Genomic DNA, 23,812 nt, shown 5'->3' with positions numbered 1-23,812 from the left:
CCCCAGGCACGTAGGACCCCACGGGCACCACAGGGATCCCTGCATACTTAAGGGACCCTCCGTGCACACCAACTCCACACGCCTATCATCCAGGCGCACACCACCGTCCACGCACATAGGAGACCCCGCATGCACATGGGAAGCTCTCACACACCAACCCCACACACAAACAGGGAAGCCCACATTCACTGATCCCCCAGCAAACCATCCACAAGTACCAGGATCCTCCCCCACAGAACCATGCCCATGTACAGGACCCCATACGAACACTGAGACTCCTTCGCTCAGCAGGTACCCTGCTAGCATTGCTCCACATGGAAGGGGACCCCGTAAGCACACACTGACCCCCCTCAAGAAGTCTTCAGTCCCCCTAAACACTTCAGATCCTTGCTCAGAACCCCAGTTCCCCATTGGATCCCATTTAGGGCCTGCCCTGCGGTCAACCATGTGTCCAAGCCCTGCCCAAGCTTCTCCCTCCCCAGTCCATGCCGGAACCCTCTTCCTGCCAGTTTCTGGTCACCTTCCTCCTCGTCACTCGTGACGCACGATCCCATCTTCTGGGTTTCCAGGGTTGCTCTCAGTTTCATTAATTCCTTCCCCAAGCACTGTGAGACACCCCACCAGCAGAAGGTAGTGGGCACGCAGACACGGGGTCACACCAGCGCCCAGGTAAGACTGCCGTGCTGTACCTGTGCAGGGGGCGAGGCGAGGGGACCCAACCCAACCTGGGCCAAGGGAGGCCTCCCAGGGGAAATAAACTCTGGGGTCAGCTGCCTGGACTAGGGAGAAAGGCATTGCTTCCAGGCCCTGACAACAACATGAGAGGGTTGGGGGCACAGAAGTGTCGGTGTTTTGGGTGGGTGTGGGCAGTGGGGAAGCATGGCGGCTTCAGCAGAGCAGGGTGGCGCTATGCATTAGAATGAAGCTTGTTGAGCTGCAGCCCAGCGGTTCAGAGCAGGGACATAGGTACAAGACACCCAGCCCTGGAGGCTACGGTCAGGGCCCGGGACCAAAGGATGGGTGAACCAGGGAGTGGAGGAGGCAGGTGAGCAAGGGCAAGGGGGATGAGCTGTGGCCAGAGGTCCTTGCGAGCATTCCCCCAGAAGCTGCTGGGCACACTTGGGCCGAAAAGCAGGGCAGGCAGGTGGGCCTGGAAGCCGACAGGAAGCTGGGATGGGGGGTGGGGCGGACGTGAGGCTGTCTGTCCACACAGGCCACTCTAAGCACACACTCCTTGACTTTTCCCACCCCGCTCCAGGAAAATGAGCAGCAAGAAGGGGGTGCCCAAAGCTGCATCAGTTCAGGGAAGTGGCAGCCATCCCTCCCTGGAGCCGAGCTGAGAGCTGTTGCTGGTAAGTGAGTCTGACCTCTAGAGCACCTCCACTCCAACGCTGACTTGTGAGCCCCTCGCTGCAGCTGCCAGGGATGCTCTGAGAAGACCCTTCCCTCTGAGCGTGGCTTTCAGGGAATCTCTGAGTTGGGCTTGGTATGGTAGACCCGAGGATTCAGGGCTCAGAAGTCCATTCCAGACCCTGACCCTGAGACTTGTAGCCGTGGGGGGGGGTCAGGGAGCAGTACTGGGAGCAGCACAGCGTTAGAACACAGAGATGGAATGCAGGCCCACGTGGGCTGAAGACAGGTTCTGAGACAGCGCACTTGGAATGCATGTTGGGGATTCTCAGGCCGAGTGTGTGGTCCACTCTGACCCTCCGTTCCACCTGGGCTGTCCCCTTGCTTTTCTCTGCCTACAGGTGCTCTCTCAGGCCACCTTCTCCATAGCCGCTCCTGGAGTGAATGGTGACAGCTTGCCCTTGGCTCCACCCTGTTGTGGGTCAGGAAGGGCCCCTTCTCTCCTTCCTGCCCTGGCACTCATGAGTTCTCTGTGAAGCTGTCAGCACCTTCCAGGCTGCAGTTCTGGGTCCCTCCAGCATCCAGGCCTGCCCTGGGGTCTGTGTTGGCTAACGGAGCACCCACCCCCCAGCTGCAGCCCCTCTGATCGGAGGGGGGCTGACCCAAGCCCCTGGACCACAGAGAGCTCGCAGATCACGCGCCCTGCTGGGGTGGTGGTGACTACTCTCCCATGCCAAGCCGGGGTTAGACCCTAGTTTCCCAAAATAGCCCCAGCGGCGTCTGAGGAAGCAGCCTTTCTGGAATGAGGATGATGGGCTCAGGGCCGCGTGCTTCTTCTGTGATCTCAAGCCCTGGGAACACAGACTGCAATAAACAGTGGAGGCAGGGCAGGCAGCCAGGAAGCCTGCCAGGAAGCCCTGTTGGGGGTGGGGGGAGGGTGGGCATGTTCCTCACTTCTGCTACCTGCTGACTGTCCACCTAGGGACTTGCTGCAGCCCTCCCCTTGTGCACCCCAAACACTGCCCTGGACAGCTCCAGCAGTTCCCTGCCCTGGCCCACGTGGCCAGGATGCCTGGGTCCCCTGTAGGAATACCTCTGCCTCAGTTTCCCTGAACAAGTATCCTTTCTGGGCACTCTCTACCTGCCAAACACTGGGCCAGCCTGGGAGGGCATGCTCTCACATGGTCTTTGTAGCACCCTCTGTGGTGGGCACACCTCACCTCTCGAGTGTGAAGAGGGCCCACCATTATCACACAGCCACCCTGGCCTCTGGCGCCCTGGCCCTCTGCAGGAATCTGTAGGTTGCTTGCATGGCTACCACACCCCCACAGACTGTCCGGAGCCTCCCCCACCCCCTTACCTGGCCTTGGGTCTGCAGCACCTCAAGGCCCTTGCTCCGGAGTTGCTCCAGCGCCATGGCCAGCTCCAGCCCCTCCACGCGCACCCAGGCCTGCTCCTCCTGTAGCTGCTGCAGCCACAGCTGCTCCTCCTGCCACAGCTGCTCCCTCCACAGCTGCTCCTCCTGCCACAGCTGCTCCTCCTGCCACAGCTGCATCTGCAGCTGGACCTGCCGCCGCCGGTCCTCCAGCAGCCGCTGCTCCTGGGCCAGGCACAGCTGGACCTCATGGAGCCTCAGCAGCTCGGGACCCAGGCCCAGTGTGAGGCCCCCTGCCCCGCAGCCTTCCATGTCCGCAGGGGGGACTAACACCAGCTCGGACCCCAGAGCAGTGGCCTGCACTGGCCCCTCGGCTGCTTGTGGCCGCTCTGGCTTGGCCACCCTGGGGTGTCCCTGGGCAGCTGGCTTGTTGCTGGTCACGTGCTCCGCAGGGGCCACCCCCACCTTGTCCTGAGGGCCCCCTGCAGCGGGGGGCGGGGGCTTGGCCTCAGGGCCCTGCTGACCCGAGGCCTGCTGTGCCTTGCCCGCCCTCCTGCCTCGGGGTTTTCGAGCCCGACTTCGTTTCCCCGACATGGCCCGATCCGGCGCCTTTCACCAGGTGTCTGCTCCCTGGGGGCCCTGGCTCATCGCCGGCCAGCCGTGATCAGGCAGGTGCAGCGGGCATCCCTGGGAGGCCACAGTGGGCCCTCGGCTCCTGCCCTGCCCCTTGGCTGGTGCCTGTGGCACAGCAGCTCCAGGCCCCGGCGCTGCCTGTGGGCCTCACGGGCCCCACTCGTTGGGCTGGGCCACGCTGGGGAGTTTATAGGGACTCGGCGGCGTGGTGGCTCACCCGGGCTCGAGGGCTGACTAACGTGCTGACACAGGGCGCAGGACTTTACAGGCCACAGGCCTCATTGGCCAGACTGGGAGGGAGACCGAGAAACTGGAGGAGGTGGCTCTCGGCAACCAGATCCCGGCTGTGTGTAGCAACGAGTCTGGGCCTGCCCTGGGCAGGCCACAGCGCCTTCCCCCCCCACCCCTGGTCCAGGGCAGCTCACCAGCCCACGGGCCCGGGAGCTGCATCCCAGTCACACGGACCATCCAGAGGAGACCCTCCCTGGCCACAGACAAGCCCAGCACAACTAGTCTGGCAGCCCCCAGGCCGGCAGGCTCAGAGGAGCCCCCCGGGGGCCCAGGCTTGCCTGGGGTGCTCTGTGGAGGCCACACTATTCACCCAGCCTGGTGGCCTCCTGCTGGGGGCTGGGGGAAGAGCCGGGGCCTAAGGCCCGATGGCATTTTGTGGACTGAGATGGGGCAGCGAGGCACAGTCCAGCCTGCCCTGGGGTGGGGCAGGGGCCCTTGATGCCTCCTGGTTGGGGGTCCAGCTGCCCTGCCCCAGAAACAAAGGCCTTTGTATCCCCAGGGGGACCCTGGTGGGGGTGGGGGTGCACAGGGCCATCCTGAGTGCTGGCGTCCCCTGGGCTTCCTGTTGGGAGGAGGCCCCAGACAGCCTCCTCCCCAGCGTTTCCCCAGCCTGGGGCCGCTGACTCACACCCACGCCCAGGGCCCCATCCCAGCCAGCTCTGCCACACTGGCTTGACTGGTTTGCCTAGCACAGCCCTGCTGGGAGCACCCTCCTCCTCCTCCCACTCAGCCCTTGTCCCTGAAGCTTCAGGGGGAGGTAGACAGCAGGCCACCACCTGGGGGGCACGGGAGGACACACAAGGGCACCAGATGCCGGGCCGTTAGGGCAGGGACCTCGCCACACGTGGCTTGCTAGAGCCCGGGCTTCAGGACCCGGGGCCAGGGGTGCCCCGCCCCCCGCGGCACCCCAGGGGGCGCCGCCGGACTGCCTGGGAGGACATGCCCCAGGTGGGCGCTCCTTAACTGCCGAGAAGCACCTGTCCTCCACGCAGCCCCTAAACGCCTCCGGAGGGTGATGGGAAGGGGTGGGCCCACGCCTCCACCGCACTGACTTCCCCCTCCCCCCAGGGAAGCCGAGAGAGACTCGCCAGCCGCCGAGGAAGACCGGCCAGCCGGCCAAGCGGCCCGTGGCCCCTGAGTGCCCAGAGGCCCCGGCAGGTGAGAGCCTGCGCACCCCGCGTCCGCTCTCGGGGCCGGAGGGGATGGGCAGGCCTGCGGGCGGGCTGGCGGGAAGAGGACTGCCCTGCGCCGGGACACGCGTGGCGTGCGTGCATGTGCGTGTGCGCGCGCGCGGGTGCTCGCGGAGCCGCGTGGCACTCCCCGGGGCAGGTGGAGCCGAACCCCGGCCTTCTCTCGGACCGCGGCAGCGCCGGGCTTTCCCGGCGAGGGCTGGGCGGGGTTGGCCCGGTGCCGCCTCCCAGGGGCGCGGCCTGTCCGGGAGTCCCTCTCCCTCACGCCTGTAACCCGCGGTGGTCGTCGGCTGGGGACTGGAGAGGGGCCGCCACCTTCGTGTGCCACTGTGCTTCTCCTGCTCACTCTCGGGACCCTGTGCCCGCCGGTAGTCCTCTTTTTTTTTTTTTTTTAAGATTTATTTATGGGGGAGGAGGGGCAGAGTGGAGGGAGAGAGAGAGAGAGCGGGGAGCTCCAGGTGGGGCTGGATCTCACCACCCTGAGATCATGACCTGAGCCGAAATCAGGATTCCACCGCTCAACCGACTGAGCCCCCGAGGCGCCCCAGGCGCCCCCAGGCTGTCTTCTCAGGGCAGGCATCGTCCACTGTAGTCCCTTGACACCGACCGCCAGAGCCGAGTCTTTACCAGATCATTGTCCCGTGCCCCAAACCCATATTCCACGGCAACCCCCCACCCTGTCCTGGGTGCCCTCAAACTCACCAGCACATCCAGGGGCAAACCCCTCATCCCCTTCCTCTTCACTGTCCAGTCTCCTGAGACTGCACCCTGGGGACCCTGTGCCCAAGCCCTCGTGTCCAGATAGGTCTTTGTGGTCTGTTTCTCTCCCTCCCACCCTGGCCTTGGTCTCTTCGCCTCCTGACTCCCATTTTACTTCTGGCCTGTCCCAGACAGAGTGGCTGGTCTCAACCCTCACACAAGCTTGGTCTTGTGTGGGTGGTGCTGGCCTTGCCCCAGGATAAACTCCCAGCGTGCCACCCACACACCAAGGGCCAGGACAAGGAGCCTGACCTTGTCCCGAGGACAGGGGTGGACCACAGAAGGTTTGTAAAGTCCTGCCTTATATATGCGCGACGTATTTATTGCTTGTGGTTCCAGATTATGCATAGTAGGACTGATTCTCTGCAATTTAAGCAGAGATGGAATGTGCTGGAAGGATACTCAGTAGCTGGAGATTTGGGCTGGGAAAGAGGCAGAAATGAGAGGGAGTGGAGGACACAGGCCAGGCCCCGAGGAGTCTGAGCAGGATGCCCCGTCTGTCATTAGAAGCCCGCACCAGCTGTGCCCTCGACTCTGCGGGTCCGCCAAGAACCCGCTCTACCTGTGCCCTGCCGTTACTTCTGGGGAGAAGCCGCCCACACTTCCACCACACTCTCATTGTCACGGGGAAGGGGGGCTCCTTTTTCAGTTTCTATGGTGGGCAGGGGGCTCCCACCGAATTCCTCAGAACAGCACCCAAGGTGACAGGGTGGGAGTCCTGAGCCTCCAGCAGGCCCGTCCCCTCTTCTCTAAGGCCAGCTGTTCTGGGCGTGAGTGAGGCTAGGCAGGCCCCACTGCCCTGCCTCTTTCTGCTGTGAGGTGGGGGCTCGGACTGGGCATTCGGGGGCCAGCAGGTCTTTGCCGATGGTGGCGTGAACAGCTGAGCCAGTAGGAGCCTCCCTGCAGGAACCCATGTCAGCCAAAAGAAAGGGTGTCCCCTTTGCACAGAAAGTGTCCCACAGGACTGCCGCACTCAGGCCTGGGCACCCAGAGGATGAAGATGTCCATGGGCCCCACTCTGCTGCCGTGGCCACATGGCTTGTGAGCCGGGAACAAGTCTGTGTCCGTTTGCTAGCCCAGAGCCTCCTTTGCAGTGAGGATATCTGGTCAGCATCACACAGGCAAACCATTCTCAGAGCCTGGGTTTATTCTGAGAAGTCTGTTCAGAGGGCGTCTCCCCCAGTCTCCTCACCACCACCCACGTTTCTGATGACCTGCCCAAATCATCAGCCAGAGCATAGGAGTTGGCACCAAGAAGGTTGTTGGGCAGGACAGTGTCTGCTCGGCCTTGGTGTGGGGGGCTCGTGCTGTTGGGCCCAAGTGTCTCCAGCATCCCTGCCCCCTCAGCCACCCCATGCACTGGCCTTCGCAGCAGCACCGGGCGGCCGAGGAGAGAGGCTGGCCGACATCCATAGGATGTCCACCTCCTCTGCAGTGGACTCTCTCTGGGGCCGTCACAGTGAGAGGCAGAGCCAGCCCCCCATGCTGGCACCCCGAAGCCTGCTCCTGCTGCTGCCTTTCCCAGCCCTGCTTGTCTCTGTCCATTTCCGGCTCCTGATGAACCAGCCAAGCCTTTCCCCGTTGTCCTGGGGGCAGTTTTCTGCGCCGCCCAGGCCACTCTTCCCATCCATGGGGAGTGAATGACCAGGTGCCCCCCCAGAGACTGTCGGTCTCGCTGCCCCGCAGGGTCTCCTGACGGAGGAGGACAACGGCGGGCAGTCTGAGTTAGTGCCGCCGGGTGGACTCAGCTGTGTGTGTGGCCGAGGCTTTCCTCTGCTGTGCTGTGGACTGAGGAGAGCGTGGCATGGCTGTCTGGGTCATGGAAGGGACTCAGGCCTTCTGGGTGTTTCATTTCTACCATGCGGTGGATTCCCGCTGTATCTGCCCGATGCCAGGAGTCCCCAGAGTGAGGACCGCAGGCTGTGATGGGTTCCTCGGGCGGCATGTTCTCTCCTGCCCTGGTTGGACTTCCAGTCTCCAGCAGGGCCAGGAGGTCAGGAGATGTTCTCTAAAACAAGAAGAGTGTTCTGCCACGGAAGGCACAGCCTTACTCTAGAACCTTGGAGCCCTGCTGCACCTCTCCTGTGGGGGCTCACCAGAGGTTCCACAGGGCACCCTTTTGCCCACAAATACCTACAGCATGTCGGACCTGCTGATGAGGTGGCCCCAGCCTGGCAGCTCATGCCTCAGCCACAACCTCTGGGCCCTGCTGGGACCATTAGCCTTCTGGGTCTCCCAGCAAATGGGGTGTGCGGTATTCCCAGAGACAGGACGCTGCTCAGAAGTCCCAACAGCCTTGCCCACCAGTGGGCTTCTTTCTTGAGGAAGGAGGTACAAAGCACAACGATTTATTTTTTACCTTACAATGTCCTAGCAAGTTGCAGATCCACGAACCCCGAGAGCTTCCCCAGACCGCTGGTTTTGTCTCCCTACGTCTGGAAGTCTGAGAATCCGGGCAGCACCAGGACGGTCTAGGTTCCTGTGCTAGCTTCCTGTGGCTGCAACCAGCACACATTGCTCAGTTTAAAACGGTGCAGACTTATTCTCTTGCTCTTCTGGAGGTTAGAAGTCTGACACGAGGCCATCATAAAGGCCTCGGGAACTGCAACCCTCTCTGGAGGCTCTAGAGGGAAATCCGTGCCCTTGTCCCTCCACTTTCTGGAGGTGCCCACATTCCTTGGCTCGTGGCCTCTCTCGCTGCCTTCCAGGTCAGCACTGTTGCCTGTGTCTGACCTTCCTCCGAGTCTCTTCCGCCTCTCTCTCCTCTTGTGATTACATGGATCTACCCACACAATGCAGGATGATCACCCTATTTTAAGGTCACCTGATTAGTAACCTTAATTCCCTCCTGCATGTAACACAGCCCATTTCCGGGCTCCAGGGAACAGGACATGGACATTTTTGGGGGGCTTGTTCTGCCTCCTACATTCCCTATAAGCTGTATTACCCCCGGAAGCCAGAGTGTGGCTTGGTCCTGAGAGAAGACAGTGACAGTGCATTGCAGTCTTGGCCAGATTGCGGTGGGGAGGTGCCCTGGGTCCTCCCAGTGATGGACGTTGAGAGGAAAGCGTTTGCCAAGTCAGTCGTGCACAGCCCATCTGACCGGTTCTGCCACCTGTTCAAGTTCATTGTCGTCCATCTTCTTCCACCATTATTCATCTGTTTTCTGCAAAGGCCAGACAGGTGAATTCAACAGAGATATGATGGGGACCACTACTCCTGCTTTCCTCAAGCCTGTCTGTCTTGGGTCTTTTCTTTCTTTCTTTCTTTCTTTTTTTTTTAGTTAGGCTTTATTTTTTTTAGAGCAGTTTTAGGTTCCCTTCAATTGAGGGGAAGGTACAGAGATTTCCCATACACCCCCTACCCCTGCTCATGTACAATCTCCCCAATTATCATCATCCCCACCAGAGGGGTGCATTTGTTACAGTCGATGAACCTACGCGGGTTTATGATCATGGAGCATCATCATCACCCAGCATCTAGTTGACCTCAGGGCTCACTCCAGGTGCTGGACCTTCCGTGGGTTTGGGCAAACGTGTCATGACGTGCGTCCACGAGTAGAGTGTCATACAGAGCAGTCTCCCTGCCCTAAATCCTCTGTGCTCTGACTGTCCTTCCTTCCCCCAACCCCTGGCGACCACTCATCTGTCTCCATGGTTCTTCCTTTTCCAGAGTGTCAGAGACCTGGAATCACACAGTATGGAGCCTTTTCCGACTGGCTTCTCTCACTTAGCAATATGCATTTAAGGTCCCTCCATGTCTTTCCATGGCTCGAGAGCTCATTTCTATGTAGTGCTGAATAATATTCCATTGTCTGGATGGACCACAGTTCCCGTATCTGTCCACCTACTGAAGGACGTCTCGGTTGCTTCCAGGTTTTGGTGACCCTGAATAAAGCTGTTACATACATCCATGCACAGGTCTTGATGTGGATATGTTTTCAGCTCTTTGGGGTAAATACCAAGGGCCATGGTTGCTGGATCACATGGTAAGAGTGTGTTTAATTTTGTTAGAAATCTCCAAACCGTCCTGCAAAGTGGCTGCACCACTCTGCTCTCCCACCAGCCACGCCTGAGCGTTCCTGTTGCTCCGCATCCTCACCAGCATCTGGTGTCGTCAGTGCTCTGGATGTTGGCCATTCCAGCAGGTGTGTCGTGGGATCTCGTTTTAACTTGCATTTCCCTGATGTCATATGATGTGGAGCATCTTTTATATGCTTATTCGCCATCTGTGTATCTTCTTTGATGAGGTGTCTGTTAAGGTCTCTGGCCCATTCTTTAACTGTGTTGTTTCCTCACTGTCGAGTGTCAGGAGTTCTTGGAATATACTGGATAACATGTCTTTACCAGATACGTCTTTTGCAAACATTTTCTCCCATCTGTGGCTTGTCTTCTCACTCTCTGACAGTTCTTTCACAGAGCAAAAGCCCAGCATATCAATTATTTCTTTCATGGATGGTGCCTTTGATGTTGTATCTAACAGTCATCCCCATATCCAAGGTCATCTAGGTTTTCTCCTATGTCCTTTCTAGAGCTTTATAGTTTTGCATTTTACATTTAGGTCTGTGATCCATTTTTTATAAATATTTATTTATTTGAGAGAGAGTGTGCACACACAAGTGGGGAGAGGGACAGAAGAAGAGAACCTTCAAGCAGACTCCCCGCTGAGCACAGAGCCCAACACTGGGCTCAGTCCCACGACCCTGAGATGATGGCCTGAGCTGAAACCAAGAGTCAGACGCTTAACTGAGTGAGCCACCCTGGCGTCCCTGTGATCCGTGTTTTTATTTTTTTTAAAGATTTTTAAAATTTATTTATTCATTTGAGACACAGAGATAGAGAGAGAGAGCATGAGCAGGGGGAGAGGCAGAGGGAGAGGGAGAAGCAGGCTCCCCGCTGAGCCAGGAGCCCGATGCGGGGCTCGATCCCAGCACCCTGGGATCATGACCTGAGCCGAAGGCAGACGCTTAACCATCTGAGCCACCCAGGTGCCCCTGTGATCCATGTTTTTAAAAAGATTTTGTTTTTTAAAGCAATAGCTACAGCCAGCGTGGGGCTCAAACCTACAACCCCAAGATCAAGAATTGGACACTCCACTCTGAGCCCACCAGGTGCCCCTGGTCTATGATCCATTTTGAGTTAATTTTTGTGAAGGGTATACGATGTGTGCCTAGATTTTTTTATATGGGTGACCAGTGTTCCACCACCATTTGTTGAAAAGACTGTCTTTGCTCCTTTGTAGAGATCAGTTGACTATATTTATGTGGGTCCCTCAAGTCTTTAGTGTTGCTGTTAATCTCTACAATTCCTCTAGGAAAGTACTATTTCTATCTTGTTCACTATCTTGGTGGGTATGGGTAAGTTCCATGGGCTACCACTTGGCTCTTCCTGCTGTAATGACCCCATTGGTCAAGGACCCAATGTGAGCATTCTGCCGGTGGCTAATTTATCTATCCCAGCTTACTGGACAGACCCACGGACCTGTGTCTAGTGGCAGTGGACTCAAGCCACGGCACCATCTTTGACTGATCTCCATTCTATAGACAGAGGATCCTGATGCTATTACAAATCTGCAGTCTCAGGATCAGTTTAGATACTGTATCTAAGAGTCCTCAAAAAGTCTGTGTATTCCCCTTGCCCCCCGTGTACAGTTAATCCTGGTAGAGGGCCACCGACTCCTCCGAGGAAGGACTAGGAGAATATTCAGTGTCAGGAGAGAACTTGTGACATTGCTGGATCCTCCGTCAAGGGCAACTGGCTTCCCCTCCGGTCTGAGAGCTGGGAGTCTTTGACCTTGGTGCTTGTCTGGGAGCGGTGAGGGACTGTGGTGGCTGATGTCGGATTTCTGATTGGCAGCGCCTGGTGTTTTTCTGGTTTTACAAATTGAGCAGCACCCTACACACTGCCCATCCGCCCCGTTCCAGGTCAGAACGTCGTGACCACCACTCCAGCTTGCTGCCCCTCACGACCATCGACACTGTCTTGTACCACTTAAGCTCTTCTCTTCTAGAATCTGGACATTCCCCCCCACCCCCCACCCCCAAGAGTGAGCTCTGCATTCACTCACAAGTGTCTTTCTTCTTGTTCTAGTGAAGGGAGTCTTCTCTGAGCCTTTGCAAGGATCCTAGTCAGGTGAAGGGTTTATAGACTAACATTAACCATTTCCTGCAGAAAAAAAAAAGTTTTTTGGAAGCAGGCTACTTCTTCCTGGAGCTGACTTGCACTTCCCTGCTCAATCTGTTCTGAACCCTGACTGGTTACCAGCCTGGGTGCAGTGAGGGGTGATGGGGGCCTATACTTGGGCTGAGGTCATGACATGGTCCAGAAAAACTACTCTCGTCCTGGCACAGAGCCCTCTGCATGGTCCTTGCTGGGGTGGCGTGAGAACAAGCGGACAGGAAAGAGGAAATCCCTTCTAACCGCCCCCCCCGTACCCCCTGTTGGCAGAACACAACAGGAAGCTGGCTGGGGAGCAGCGTGGCGCAGCCCCAGCATTCCAGAGCTGAACAGAGGAGGACCTGCTCCAGCCCTTCGGCTGTGGCCTCCGCTCACGCCTTCACGTGCTCGTGAACTTCCCCTTGCGGTGCCTCTGCCCAACGAAATGCACCCTCTGTAGGAACGAAGATGTCCTCACTGTCCTTCCATCAGCACACCTCTGACTGATGTTCATTACACCCCAGATTCCCTCATGTTCCACCTGGAACCTGGATTTCCTGACGCTTAAATACTAAATGGTATAAAGTTTCCCAGGATCAACAAGTCTGACATAAAAAATGAGAGAATAAGGGGCGCTTGGGTGGCTCAGTCAGTTAAGCGTCCAACTCTTGATTTCGGCTCAGGTCGTGACCTCAGGGTCATGGTATTGAGTGAGCCCCACGGTCAGCTCTGTGCTCAGCAGGGAGTCTGCTTGGGATTCTCTCTCTCTCTGCCCCTCCCTCCTGTGCCTGCCCTCTCTCCCTAAAATAAATAAAATCTCTAAAAAAATTAGAGAATAGGGGCGCCTGGGTGGCTCAGCCGTTAAGCGTCGGCCTTCGGCTCAGGTCACGGCCCCAGGGTCCTGGGATCGAGCCCCGCGTCGGGCTCCCTGCTCCGCGGGAAGCCTGCTTCTCCCTCCCCCACTCCCCCTGCTGGTGTTCCCTCTCTCGCTGTGTCTCTCTCTGTCAAATAAATAAAATTTTAAAACTAAAATTAAATAAAAAGTTAGAGAATAGAGTAGAAGAAGATATGGGTTAATATATACAAATATGTGTAACAAATGAGGAGGCAGATAGGCACCCTGTTCCTGAGGCCGATCGTGGCTCTTAGAACCCCTCCCACTGCCCCTTCCCCGTGTCCTTTGCCCTCAGCTGGGGCGTCAGTGGGCCTGGGTTCTCTCCCTGAAGGGTGTGAATCCTCATGGGCTCTCGCCCCCCAGGGCACACCTGGGTTCCAGACACAGTCCTTCTCCCGTGAAGACCAGGGAGCTGACCCCTGTGGGAGGTCAGGACGTGTCGCCCCGGCTCGTATGGAAATGCCCCTCCTTGAGTGTCAGGTTCGTGCGCGGGCAGAGGCTTCCCTCTGCGGTTCGAGCCATTCTTCCGTCGCCCAGTGGAAGCGTTCACTGGGAGCTGAGACCTCCCCCGGCGTACCTCAGAGCCCCGCAGAGGAGAAACACAGCTACCGTGGGTAGATCACGGGGACACTGGCGACAGAAGCCACTCCTGCTTCTGCCTCCTGGTTACGGGACGGGTGTGTGCTGGCTGTGGTGGGAGCCGTCCCGTGTTCGTTACCGGTTGCAGCTTCACACCTCCCACATCTGGTGTCATCTCTCAGTCCTGTGGGCCGGACGTCCAGGCACAGCCCACGGGGGGCTCTCTTGGGCTGCGGTCTTATCCCAGTCCTTGACTGGGGAAGGATTTGCTTCTTTGTGGGCCGTTGGGTGAGAACCTTGCTTCCTCCTGGCTGTCGGTCCTGCCACATGGGCCTCTCCGGAGGGCGTCTTACAGCATCTAAGGGACACATCCAGGAACTGGGGGGAATAACCATATGGTGGGTCTGCGAGCTGGGGCCCAAATCCCACCATCTCCTGCCCAGGGATGCCCCCATGCTCACTGGGGGACCATCGCGGTGTCTGGGGCCCCAGTGCTTAGTCTCTGCGGTCTGGCTATACTGTTGCTCCCCCAGGGACGGTCACCCATGTCAACGGACAAGGGTTGTTTGGGAGGCTGGGACAGGTCGCTGGGTTCCTCCCAAAGGGATCCATGGGTGCTGCTTTGGTTCATTGTGATCCTGTTTCTTGCCATGGATTACTGCAGCTCACTTCCTGTTGGCAAGGAGCTCAGCTACGGTATTTGTATTCCATTGGTAAAGTAAGTGTTTTATTTTAAAATTTCACCACTATACCAGAAATTGGATCCTTTGCAACTATTTAAACTTGTTAGGAAAAATTTTAAGCGTCAACTTTAAAATGGACAGGGAGGTACATAGTTTTACATTCTTTTTTTAAAAAACGATTTTATTTATTTGAGAGAGAGTAGGAGCGGGGGGAGTGGGAGAGGGAGATAGCAGACACCCCGCTGAGCAGGGAGCCCGATGCGGGGCTTGATCCCAGGACCCCGGGATCATGACCTGAGCCGAAGGCAGATGCTCAACCGACTGAGCCACCCCGGCTGCCCCGTAGTTTTGCATTCTTAAATGAGATGCGCAAGTTTGATGACTGAGCTCTAGACAGCTGGACTTTTTTTTAAGGTTTATTTATTGAAGTAGGGGCACCGGGGTGGCTCGGTTGGTTGAGCATCCAACTCTTGATTTCAGCTCAGGCCCTAATCTCAGGGTCCTGGGATCGATGAACCACAAAACCGAAACCCAAGTCCACACCCTAGGAAGCAGGTGGAGTGGCTATCCCTGTTCTTGGGGCTCACGTGGTGATTTCCTGACAGGCACGATCACGCCTGGATTTTGTGTTCATGTGCCTCAGGCTCGCGTCTGTGACATATAAGATTGTTTTCACAAGGTCACAAAAAGCCCCTCAGGTTTTGATCTGGGAATTTAGGGGTGTTTCACTTGCTGCTGTCTTCCAAGGACCCCACAGTTCTTGAAATATGCACGTTCTTCTACTGACCCTCTCGCAGCGAGAGCACAGAGAGAGGAACACCTGCGGGGCTGGGGTTCCACCAGCCTGGGAAAGGTGCACCACTACTAGATGGCACCCCCCAAAAATCCATTTCCTCATAACAATGTGAAGCCATGCCAGAAAGTCGCCCACTCTGTCACCATTCAGAACGGGGCAGCGTGGAGACGTGCCGGTCCCCTGCTGCTTCTGCTGCCTGCTTCCTCCAGGTGGCCGCAGGTGGCTTCGCACGCCAAGAGCTGAGGCCGGCATTGCTCCTGGCCTTGCCTCCCCTGGTTCTCTCTTCTCCCACAGGCACTGACTGTGGGCTCCGGGGGCTTACAGAGCTTGACGGGAGAGCCTGCCCTGGCGTCTTTCCCCAGAGTCGGGGGCTGACCACTCCTGCATTTCACGGGGACGTGGCAGCAGCCCGTTTACTTTGTCCTCCACATGAGGCTGAGCTTTCACGGCCCGTGGCCCTCAGAGATCTTGTCAACTGTGTCCTTTACTCTTCGCGATTTGAAGGGGTTGCAGCTTCCACCCAGGTGGTCCTTGAATTTCCGGACTTGATTGCTTTTGCATTTTCCTGGCAAAACATACAGTTGTATTCTGAGCTCATCTTTGTGAAGAACCTTGTCGAAAGCGGCCAGCACTGCCTAAACCTGCTGCACGCGCGTTTTCTTGCCTCATCTCCTAGAGCTACAAGTTCATGAAATACCTCGTCTGCCGTGCAGTCTGTCCCAGAGGCTGGCCTCCGACCACTCAGCCTGCCTCCTGCTAGTGTGGGACGGGGGCTGGCCTCCCCCGGCCTTCGCCTCAAGCCCAGGCCCCCTGTTTCCGCCTGGCACTTGTGGTGGTGGCACCTGCCTTCTGCTACCAGTGTCTGCATTGGGTCAGGATAGGCCAGGTCTCCAGGAACAACTTCCTTGCTTTTCAAAATAACAACAGCTTAGGATTGCCTGGGCGGTGCAGCCAGTTAAGTGTCTGGCTTGTAGTTTCTGCTCAGGTCGTGATCTTGGGGTTGTGAGATCGAGCCCTGAGTCGGGCTCCACGCTCAGTGCAGAGTCTGCTGGAGATTCTTTCTCCCTCTCCCTCTGCCCCCTCCAAAATAAATAAATAAATCTTAAACAAAAAAACCAAAAAAAAACAAGAAAAGCTTATTTCCCACTCAGGCTCTGCTGTGGGGCCCGGGTCCACAGACAAGCCAGCCCCTTCTCCAGGCCCCACACAGCTTTCCCATGGGGCGTGGCCATGAATGTTTACTCCAACATGCTTTATCACTTTCTTTGTGTTTTCCCCTCTGACGCGTGGGTTATTATAAAATGTATTTCAGAATTTCTAAATATATGGGTATCTCTAGTTATTTGATTTTAAGCTTAATTCAGCTATATTCAGAAAGTGTATTTTTTAATGACTTGAACTATGTGATATCTGTTAAATGTGCTTTATAGCTCAGGTTATAGTCAGTTTTGGTAAGTCTTCCGTGTGTGCGTGGAGAGAACGTGCCTCGCAGTGACTGGGTTCAGCACTCTCAACCTGTCAGCCGGCGAGTCTGCCGGCCATGTTGTGGACGTCTTCTGTGTCCTCACTGGCTTATGGGGCTGTTTGTCCTGACAAGTACTGAGAGACGTGTGCTAACCTTTCCTACTACGGGTTTAGATTTATCAGTTTCTCTTCATAGTGTTGATGTGTTTTGGAGTCTGGTTACCGGATGCCAACGGCCTTGCAAGAGCCATGCTGTCTTGGCGGACGGCTCCCTTTATTCTGGGGTCTTTTCCTTTAGCCCCAGCGCTGCTTATTGCCTCAGAGTTCACTTGCCACTAGCAGTCGGGCATAACTTTGCATTTCCTGCTGCTGCCTAACAAGTGGATCTGCACTTAGCAACCAAAGACAGCATGCTCCCCATCTTGGGGTCCTGTAGTGGCCATCTGGACACTGGCCGGGCCGCAGTCTCATCTGGAGGCTCGTGTGGGATGCACGCACTGCAGGTTCTCTTGGGTTGTTGGCGGGTTCGTCTCCCATGGTCGCGAGCCTGGGTCCCGGCTCCTCATTGGTCACCGGCCGTAGGTGCTCTTCAGTCTCACAGACGGCCCATAGTTCCCCAGCGTGGCCCCTGGATGCTGTAAGGCCCGTCTGCCGGAGGGAATCCCATAAGGTATAACGTCAGCAGGGGAAGTGCCATCACCTTTGCCATGCTGTCTCGGCCAGAAGCAAGTCACAGGTGTCACCCGTGCTCAGGGAGAGGGCTCGCGCAGGGCATGCTCCACTGGGCTCTGCCTCATGCTGTGTCTGCCACGATGTTTCTAGACTAATCTTTTCGTGGCCACCTGCCCTGGAGTTTTCAAGCCTAGTGTGACTGCCCGCTGTCCTGACCTCACGCGAGCCTCCGCACCCTTAACTACCCCATGCTCCTCCTACGCTCTTATTTTGTGGGTGTGTGAACGCTCAGGTAATTGTGATGTTCTCTCTGTTGAACCGCATCCCTGCCCTCACCTGCACACCGGGCTCAGCTGCTCTGTCCCACCAGCAGCACACCCTGTGTCCGTCTCCCCAGCAAGACCAGCTGCCCAGGCCCCTCTAGGTTCTGTTTGTCCAAAGGTGTGTTTATTTCACCTTAATTTTTTAAAAAGATTTTGTTTATTTGAGAGAGAGAGCGAGAGCATGAGAACGCACACAAGCCGGGAAAGAGGCAGAGGGAGGAGCAGACTCCCCGCTGAGCTAGGACCCTTGACACAGGGCGACGCGGGGCTCCATCCCAGGACCCCAGGATCATGACCTGAGCCGAAGGCAGACGCTTCACCAGCTGAGCCACCCAGGCGCCCCTTGATTTTATTTTTTACCCCTTTGAAGGTAATATATCTTTTTTCTTTTAATTAATTAATGAATTTTATTTTTCCCCCCAAAATCCATGCTTTATGAACACATTATTCTCACATGTCTGCGTGACAGGTTTGATACACAAGATTCTTGGTTCATTTTACAGATTCTGAAACCAATTAGCTCAAAAGGTGAATTCTGAAACCATGGTTGGTGTAGCAAAAGCATATATCAAAACAAAGTCTAAAAACTTCATCCAAATATTTACATTTAAAAAAGACATTTAAAAAATAAGCTACTTATTAAGTGTGCTTGAACAAACCATGCGTGGAATTGAATTCCATTCATTACGGAGTTGGTTTTCTGCTAAACACATACTGATACTATAGAAGACCCTGGCAGTTGAGGATTTAAGTTTTCAACTTTCCCAGTCGATGCTAAAAAATAAAACACGACAAATGATTTCCGAGGCACAAATTTGAACCTCAGCAGTGGAAAGGCTAGCATGTAAGGCAAAGTCCTTAGGAGTCAGAAGGGCTGGCACCCGTAACTCAGTGTGGCTTTGCCAGTAATTTATTTTTTTAAAGATTTATTTATTCACTTTAGAGAGAGAGAGAAAGAGAGCACCCAAGCCGGGGGAGGGGCAGAAGGAGAGAGAATCTCAAGCAGACTCCCCACTGAGCGTGGAGCCCAGCATGGGGCTCAGTCTCGCGACTCTAAGATCATGACCTAAGCAGAAACCAAGACTCAGACGCTCAACTGACTGAGCCACCCAGGCACCCCTTCCTTTAACTAATTTAAAGACTTCTCCTGCTGTGTTTAGTTTTTAGCAATTTTACCATGGTGTGCTTTGGTGTGTGTGTGTTTCCCTGCTTGTTTCCAAACTTATCCCATTTGGCATTTATAACACATGTCAACGCTGTGACTTGATGTCCGTTAGTTTTGAAAATTTTTCTTTAAATATTGCTACCTCCTCCCTGTCCTTTGCGTTTGCAACTCGAGTTACCTGTGTATTAGACCTTTCCTCTCGTCTCTGCACCTCGGCGCTGACCATGTTCATTTGCATCGCGCTCCCGCTTACCAGTTCTGTGGGCAGCCATGTCTATAATGCCGTTAGGTTTACCCACTGGACTCTCAATTTCAGGTTTTGTATTTTTACATTCTTGAACTTCCATTTGGTTCTTTATTATTGTTTCCAGTTCTCTGCCGAGAATTTTAATTTGTCTTTTAATTCCCTGAACATGTCACTTGAAGTCCGCATCCAAGAGCTGCTCATCAGCTCTGTCTGGGTCTACTTCTGTTGTTTATCATTTTCTTCATTTTTCCATCATACTGTGTTTCTTCATTTGCCTGATTATCTTTTGGGTGCCATACATTGCATATTAAACATTTTGGAGGGGCGCCTGGGTGGCACAGCCGGTTCAGCGTCCGACTCTTGATTTGGGCTCAGCTTGTGATCTCAGGTCCTGAGATCCAGCCCTGCACGGGGCTCTGTGCTGAGTGTGGAGTCTGCTTGGGATTCTCTCTCTTCGTCTCCCTCTGCCCACCCCCCGACTCATGGACACACGCTCTCTCTCAAAAAAAAAAAAAAAATTTTTTTTTTTTTGGAGATATGCCAAAGTTCTGGACAATGTTCTTCTCCAGCGAAGATTTAGTCTCTGGCTGGCATCAAGGCGAGGGGCAACTCCGGAGTGCCTTGATCCCATCAAGGATTGAATGATTTGCTGCTGGGCCTTGCATTCCCATGAGGGTTCTTCATTTCCCAAAGAATGGAGTTCTTCAGGATTTCTACCCAATAGGGCTGCCAGATAAGATACAGGGCGCTCATTTAAATTTGAATTTCAGATAAACAACGAATCCTTTTCTTGTGTGTACATCTCCAAAATAGTGTTTTGTATTTTTATTAGCTCAATCTGGCAAACCCAAACCCAAAGCCTTACTGAATGCTCTGGGTTGCACCCAGATTTTGTCCCCTTGGTGCTGTGGTCTGCCCGAGCCTTGCCCCGGCTGTGGGCCTCCCTCCCGTGGGTGTGGCCAGATGAAGCCCCCTCCCGGGGCTGGGGCCACCCTCCCGCACTCGCCTACGGCCTTTCCACCCAGACGTCATGATAGAGTCATTCTGGCCATCTTTCTGTCGCGGTCAGTGGGAAGGCTGGGAGGAGAAGTGCGTTCTGAATCTTCTTGAGCTAACCCTAACCCTTCAGAATTCTGTGGGTGCTGATTACCGACTGGTAACACGCACTGTGGCTGTGAAATGCGAAGCATTTCAGGAGAGCCCGACTTGCTCTCTGTTTCTAGCTGGCTGCTTGAGGACCTTTTCTTCTTTTTTTAAGGTTCAACAACCTGGTTAGGATGTGACCGGCGCCAGTAGTTTTGATTACCGGTATATTTTTTGTCACTCTTAAGATTTACTTCAGGAAATTTTTCTGTATTTTATCTCTAAATATTTTCCGCATTGCTGGTCCCTGCATCCCAGTTTCCGCTCGTTTCATCCATGATCGCCATCCCCACTTCCGCGATGGCGCGCCCTTCCTCGGTCTCCTCGTCTGCGCCCACTCTCCATCCTGACTCTTCCCGGGTCTCACTGAATCCCTCCGAGGCTCCTCCGTGACTCACGGAGCTGTCGGAGAGTGGCCGGTGCAGGCGGCGTCCAGAGCTCGGCCTCCGTCCGTTCAGACGCTCCGCCGTGGCTGGGGTGTGGGGCCTAACAGCCTGGGCTCCCTCTTCTGAGTCCCAGCGGGCTGGTGGGTGGAGACCCCCGCCTCAGCCTGGCCAGCCCAGCCTCCACACGTGGCTGCCTGAATGCTGGGGGGGCCTCCGGCTTTCAGGGGGGAGGAGTCCTGGGGGGTGCAGGGGACTTCTGTGCTGGAGGCCATCTTCCTCACCCTCCCTCAGGTCCTCTGCTAGCTCCTCCAGCTGGTCCTCCGCAGCTGGGTCTCCTGGGGTCCCAGCTAGGTCGGGGCTGGGGTAGGAAGGCCAAGAGGCCCCGGGCCCTCCCTCTGCTCTCAGCTCAGTTCTCATACCTCCTCCTCTGCTCTCTGCTGGTGGGTTAATCCAGTGTGGCCTCCTTTGCAGATTTTAAAGATTTTATTTTTAAGCAACCTTTGCACTCAACGTGGGGCTCAAACTTACAACCCTGAGGGCTTTTTTTTTTTTTTTTTTAAAGATTTAATTTGAGAGCAAGTGAGAGGGCACGGGGTGGGGGGAGGAGGTGGGGAGAGGAAGAGGGAGAAGCAGGCTTCCCGACGAGCAGGGAGTCCGACGTGGGGCTCGATCCCAGGACTCCGGGTTCATGACCTGAGCCGAAGGCGGACGCTTCACCGACTGAGCCACCCAGGCGTCCCTGCTTTTGTGGATTTTAGAACATTTCTGGCCCTTGGTTGGGTGGGAAGGGATGTGGACCTGGAGATCTGGCGCACCTGGTGTGGGAGGCCCCAGTGGCTCTGGACCGAAGCTTGGAGGGACCCCTGAGTGCCCTCGGTCCCCCAGGACGGGCTGCGGAGGACCGAGCCGTCACTGTCACCCAGTGCGCCTTCCGGCAGCTCCTGGCCAGAAGGGAGCTGGCCCGCCGCCAGCGGGTGCACCAGGACCACCAGCCGCAGAGGGAGGTGAGGCCGGCCTGCGCGGCAGTGGGGGCAGCCGGGGCCCCTGCAACTGGGGCGGGGGCCTCCCTCGGTCCGGGTCCGCCCGCAGGCCTTCGTGGCCCTGGTGCGGAGGGAGCAGGAGGCGGCGCGGCAGCGGCGGGAGGGGAAGCAGCGCGGGGCCCGGCTGCGGGAGGCGGCCTTGGACGGCGACGTGGGCGAGATCCAGGCGGTCCTGCGGGGCGGCGGGCGGGGCGGCCCGGGGTCCCGCGCGTGGTCACGTGGTCACCGCGGGCCTGCGCGCAGGCGGACGAGCTGCTGACCCGCGAGGGCCTGGGCCACGACGAGGCGGGGGCTGTGCGGCGGCGGCGGCAGCGCGTGGCCCTGGTGGAAAGTGAGGAATGCAGCGGGGACACGCCGCCGTCGGAGGCGGCGGCCGGCGGGCAGCCGCTGGCCATCCAGCTGCTGGCCGGGCAGGGCGCCAGCCCCGACAGCAAGGTGGGCGCCGGGGCCGGGGCTGGGGGCCACGGCCGCCCCCGCGGAGCCCTCAGGAGCGCCTCGCGCGGAGCGCCTCCGGCCGGACACCGCTGTACCCAGCAGCCTCCGAGGGGCACCTGGAAGCCGTGGAGGTGCTGCTGAAGCTCGGAGCTGACGCCCGGGTGTACGCAGACGACGGCAGCACCCCGGAGCAGGTGTGCGTGTGAGCGTGGCCAGGAGCACCCCCTCGCCTGCAGCGGCGGGCCCCTTACCACTCCTGGAGGGGTGTCGTGCAGGCCCCCACGGCTAGGGAAGGGAACTGCAGGGTGGGACCCGGGTGTGCCAACAGGCAGTGGAACGCCTGCAGGGGGCCTGGGGGACTGGCTCGCGGCGGGGAGGGCGGGGGGAGTGAGGAGGGGATCCGGGAAAGGGATGGAGAGGCCAGAGGACTCTTGGGTGTCTCATTGTGGGGGGGCAGCTGCACCATGATAAGGCTTTGGGGCCATGTTTCTGCCAGTTGGCGCCCTTTGTCCATAAAATGGGAGAGTGAGGCCGAGCATGGAACACACGTTCTGAGCTCCGGGCCAGTGTCGTCTGTGCCTAGGTGGCCTCCCTGGACACCGTGGCTGCTGTGCTGCGGTCGTGGGACCTGAGCCTCGCGGAGGCCATGCTCCAGAACATGGAGGCCGAGCGGCAGCGCCGGGGCCAGGAGGCGGCAGAGGCCAAGCGGTGCGGCGGGGGGAAGGGGGGCAGGGAGGGCCTCTGATGACCGGGCCACCCCTCCCCAGCATGAACCTCAACGTCCGGCGGTTGGCAAGGGCACAGCGGCAGTGGCACGCACAGGTGAGAGGCCCCCGGTGCGGGGACGGGGACGGGGGGTGGGGACAGGCAGGCAGGCCGCTGGCCTCAGAGGGATGGAGTGGGTCTGGGGGCGCAGCAGGCCAGCCCCGGCCCGGTGCCCGCGCCCAGCTGCAGCAGGCCTACTGTGAGCCCGCCCGGAGGACCGCGGAGCATGAGGCGTGTGAAACGAGCTGCCCAGGCCGGGCTGAGCTCGCCCTGCAGGTGGGCCTTCTCCCTCTCGGGCCTGGGCTTCCAGGGGCCTGCGTCCCCTCCTCCCGAGCGTGGGCGCCGCCTTCCAGCGGCGGTCTCCCGGGGTGGAATGGGGGCCGCTCTCCCCTCCTTAGGTGTCTGGGCTGCGCCACGTGGAGGGAGTAAAGCCTCGCTCTGAGTGGAGCCTGGGGTCCCTCCTCTCCCACAGGCCATCAGGGACGCAGAGACCCAGGTGGACCGGCTTCGGCTAGAGGCCCGGAAGGCCGAGGAGATGCTGGCCATGGCCAGGCTAGAGCTGCGGGAGCAGACCCAGGAGGCTGGGCGGCGCTGGGGGACCGGGCCCGGGGAGGGGGATCAGGGATCAGGCCCTCCCGTTGGTGCCCCAGCCCACTTATGACTCCACAGGGGAGGAGGTGGTGCTCGGGCTGAAATGCCAGGTCACCGAGCTGCACGACATCCTAATGAAGGACGTGGGTGACCGCATCCGCGCCAATGGCCGGTCGGTGGTCAGGCTTGGGTGGGATGGCAGGCGGAGTGTTTGGGTGGGCAGCAGTGATCTGGTGGCCGCTCCCAGGTGGCCTCTTGTCATCGACCCTTCGGGCCAGGCACCCACCTTCCTGCGCTACCAGGACACCGACTACGTGGACGCAGTGAACCCTGTGCACCTGTGGCCGGAGAGGATCCGGCTGGCGCTGCTGGGGCCGCTCAGGTGAGCCGGCATTAGGCGGGGCCCCTCGCCCGGGCGCCTCACCCACCGGCCTGCCCCGCAGGTACGGGAAGCCGCCGGTGTCTGCCCTGCACGAGGTGTACCTGCTCCCCGTGGTGCGGTGGCGGCTGGAGGCCGTGCGGCTGGGGGCTCCTGGAGCAGGAGGGCTACCTGTGGCTGCTGCGGCCTGCCGATGAGCCTGAGTACAGCCCCTCGCGGTTCCAGGCGGCGCGCCTGGGGCACTTCCGCGTCGTCTTCGTCACCGAAGGCCCGGTGGCTGCCGGCCGAGCAGCTGCAGGTGCTGCTCCCGATGTGGGTGCTGTGCCCCCGCCACCGGGGAGCCTCTAGGGTCGAGCCCCAGTAAAGCTGGGGCCGCCGGCCTCGGGGCCCGGGACTGCCTGCGTCCTGCCGAGGGCACGCGCCCACGTGGGGAGCGGGGCGGAGGGCGGGGGCCCAGCTGGGGGCCTCAGGTTTGTGGGGAGAGCAGGCGGGCCCC

The 23,812-nt window shown here is 57.9% G+C and overlaps 1 protein-coding gene across 1 annotated transcript; it reads left to right on the top strand.

Moving 5' to 3' along the window:
• The first annotated feature begins 1,262 nt into the window (after positions 1 to 1,262).
• On the top strand, positions 1,263 to 23,680 carry IQANK1 (IQ motif and ankyrin repeat containing 1). The gene is given in 18 exon segments (XM_088022875.1): positions 1,263 to 1,298; positions 1,301 to 1,352; positions 2,333 to 2,433; positions 2,816 to 3,008; positions 4,718 to 4,807; positions 20,992 to 21,110; positions 21,196 to 21,325; positions 21,388 to 21,582; positions 21,651 to 21,775; positions 22,165 to 22,295; positions 22,346 to 22,403; positions 22,530 to 22,622; positions 22,819 to 22,925; positions 23,014 to 23,109; positions 23,185 to 23,319; positions 23,381 to 23,474; positions 23,476 to 23,580; positions 23,582 to 23,680. Coding segments are annotated over 18 exon segments (1,959 nt in total).
• Positions 23,681 to 23,812: the final 132 nt, after the last annotated feature.

The sequence above is a fragment of the Eumetopias jubatus genome, unplaced genomic scaffold, assembly GCF_037043125.1.
Source record: "Eumetopias jubatus isolate StellerSeaLion01/CBP00866 unplaced genomic scaffold, mEumJub1_p1.0 scaffold_4, whole genome shotgun sequence".
NCBI classification, from domain to species: Eukaryota; Metazoa; Chordata; class Mammalia; order Carnivora; family Otariidae; genus Eumetopias; species Eumetopias jubatus.
This window is presented reverse-complemented; position numbering and strand designations above follow the sequence as displayed.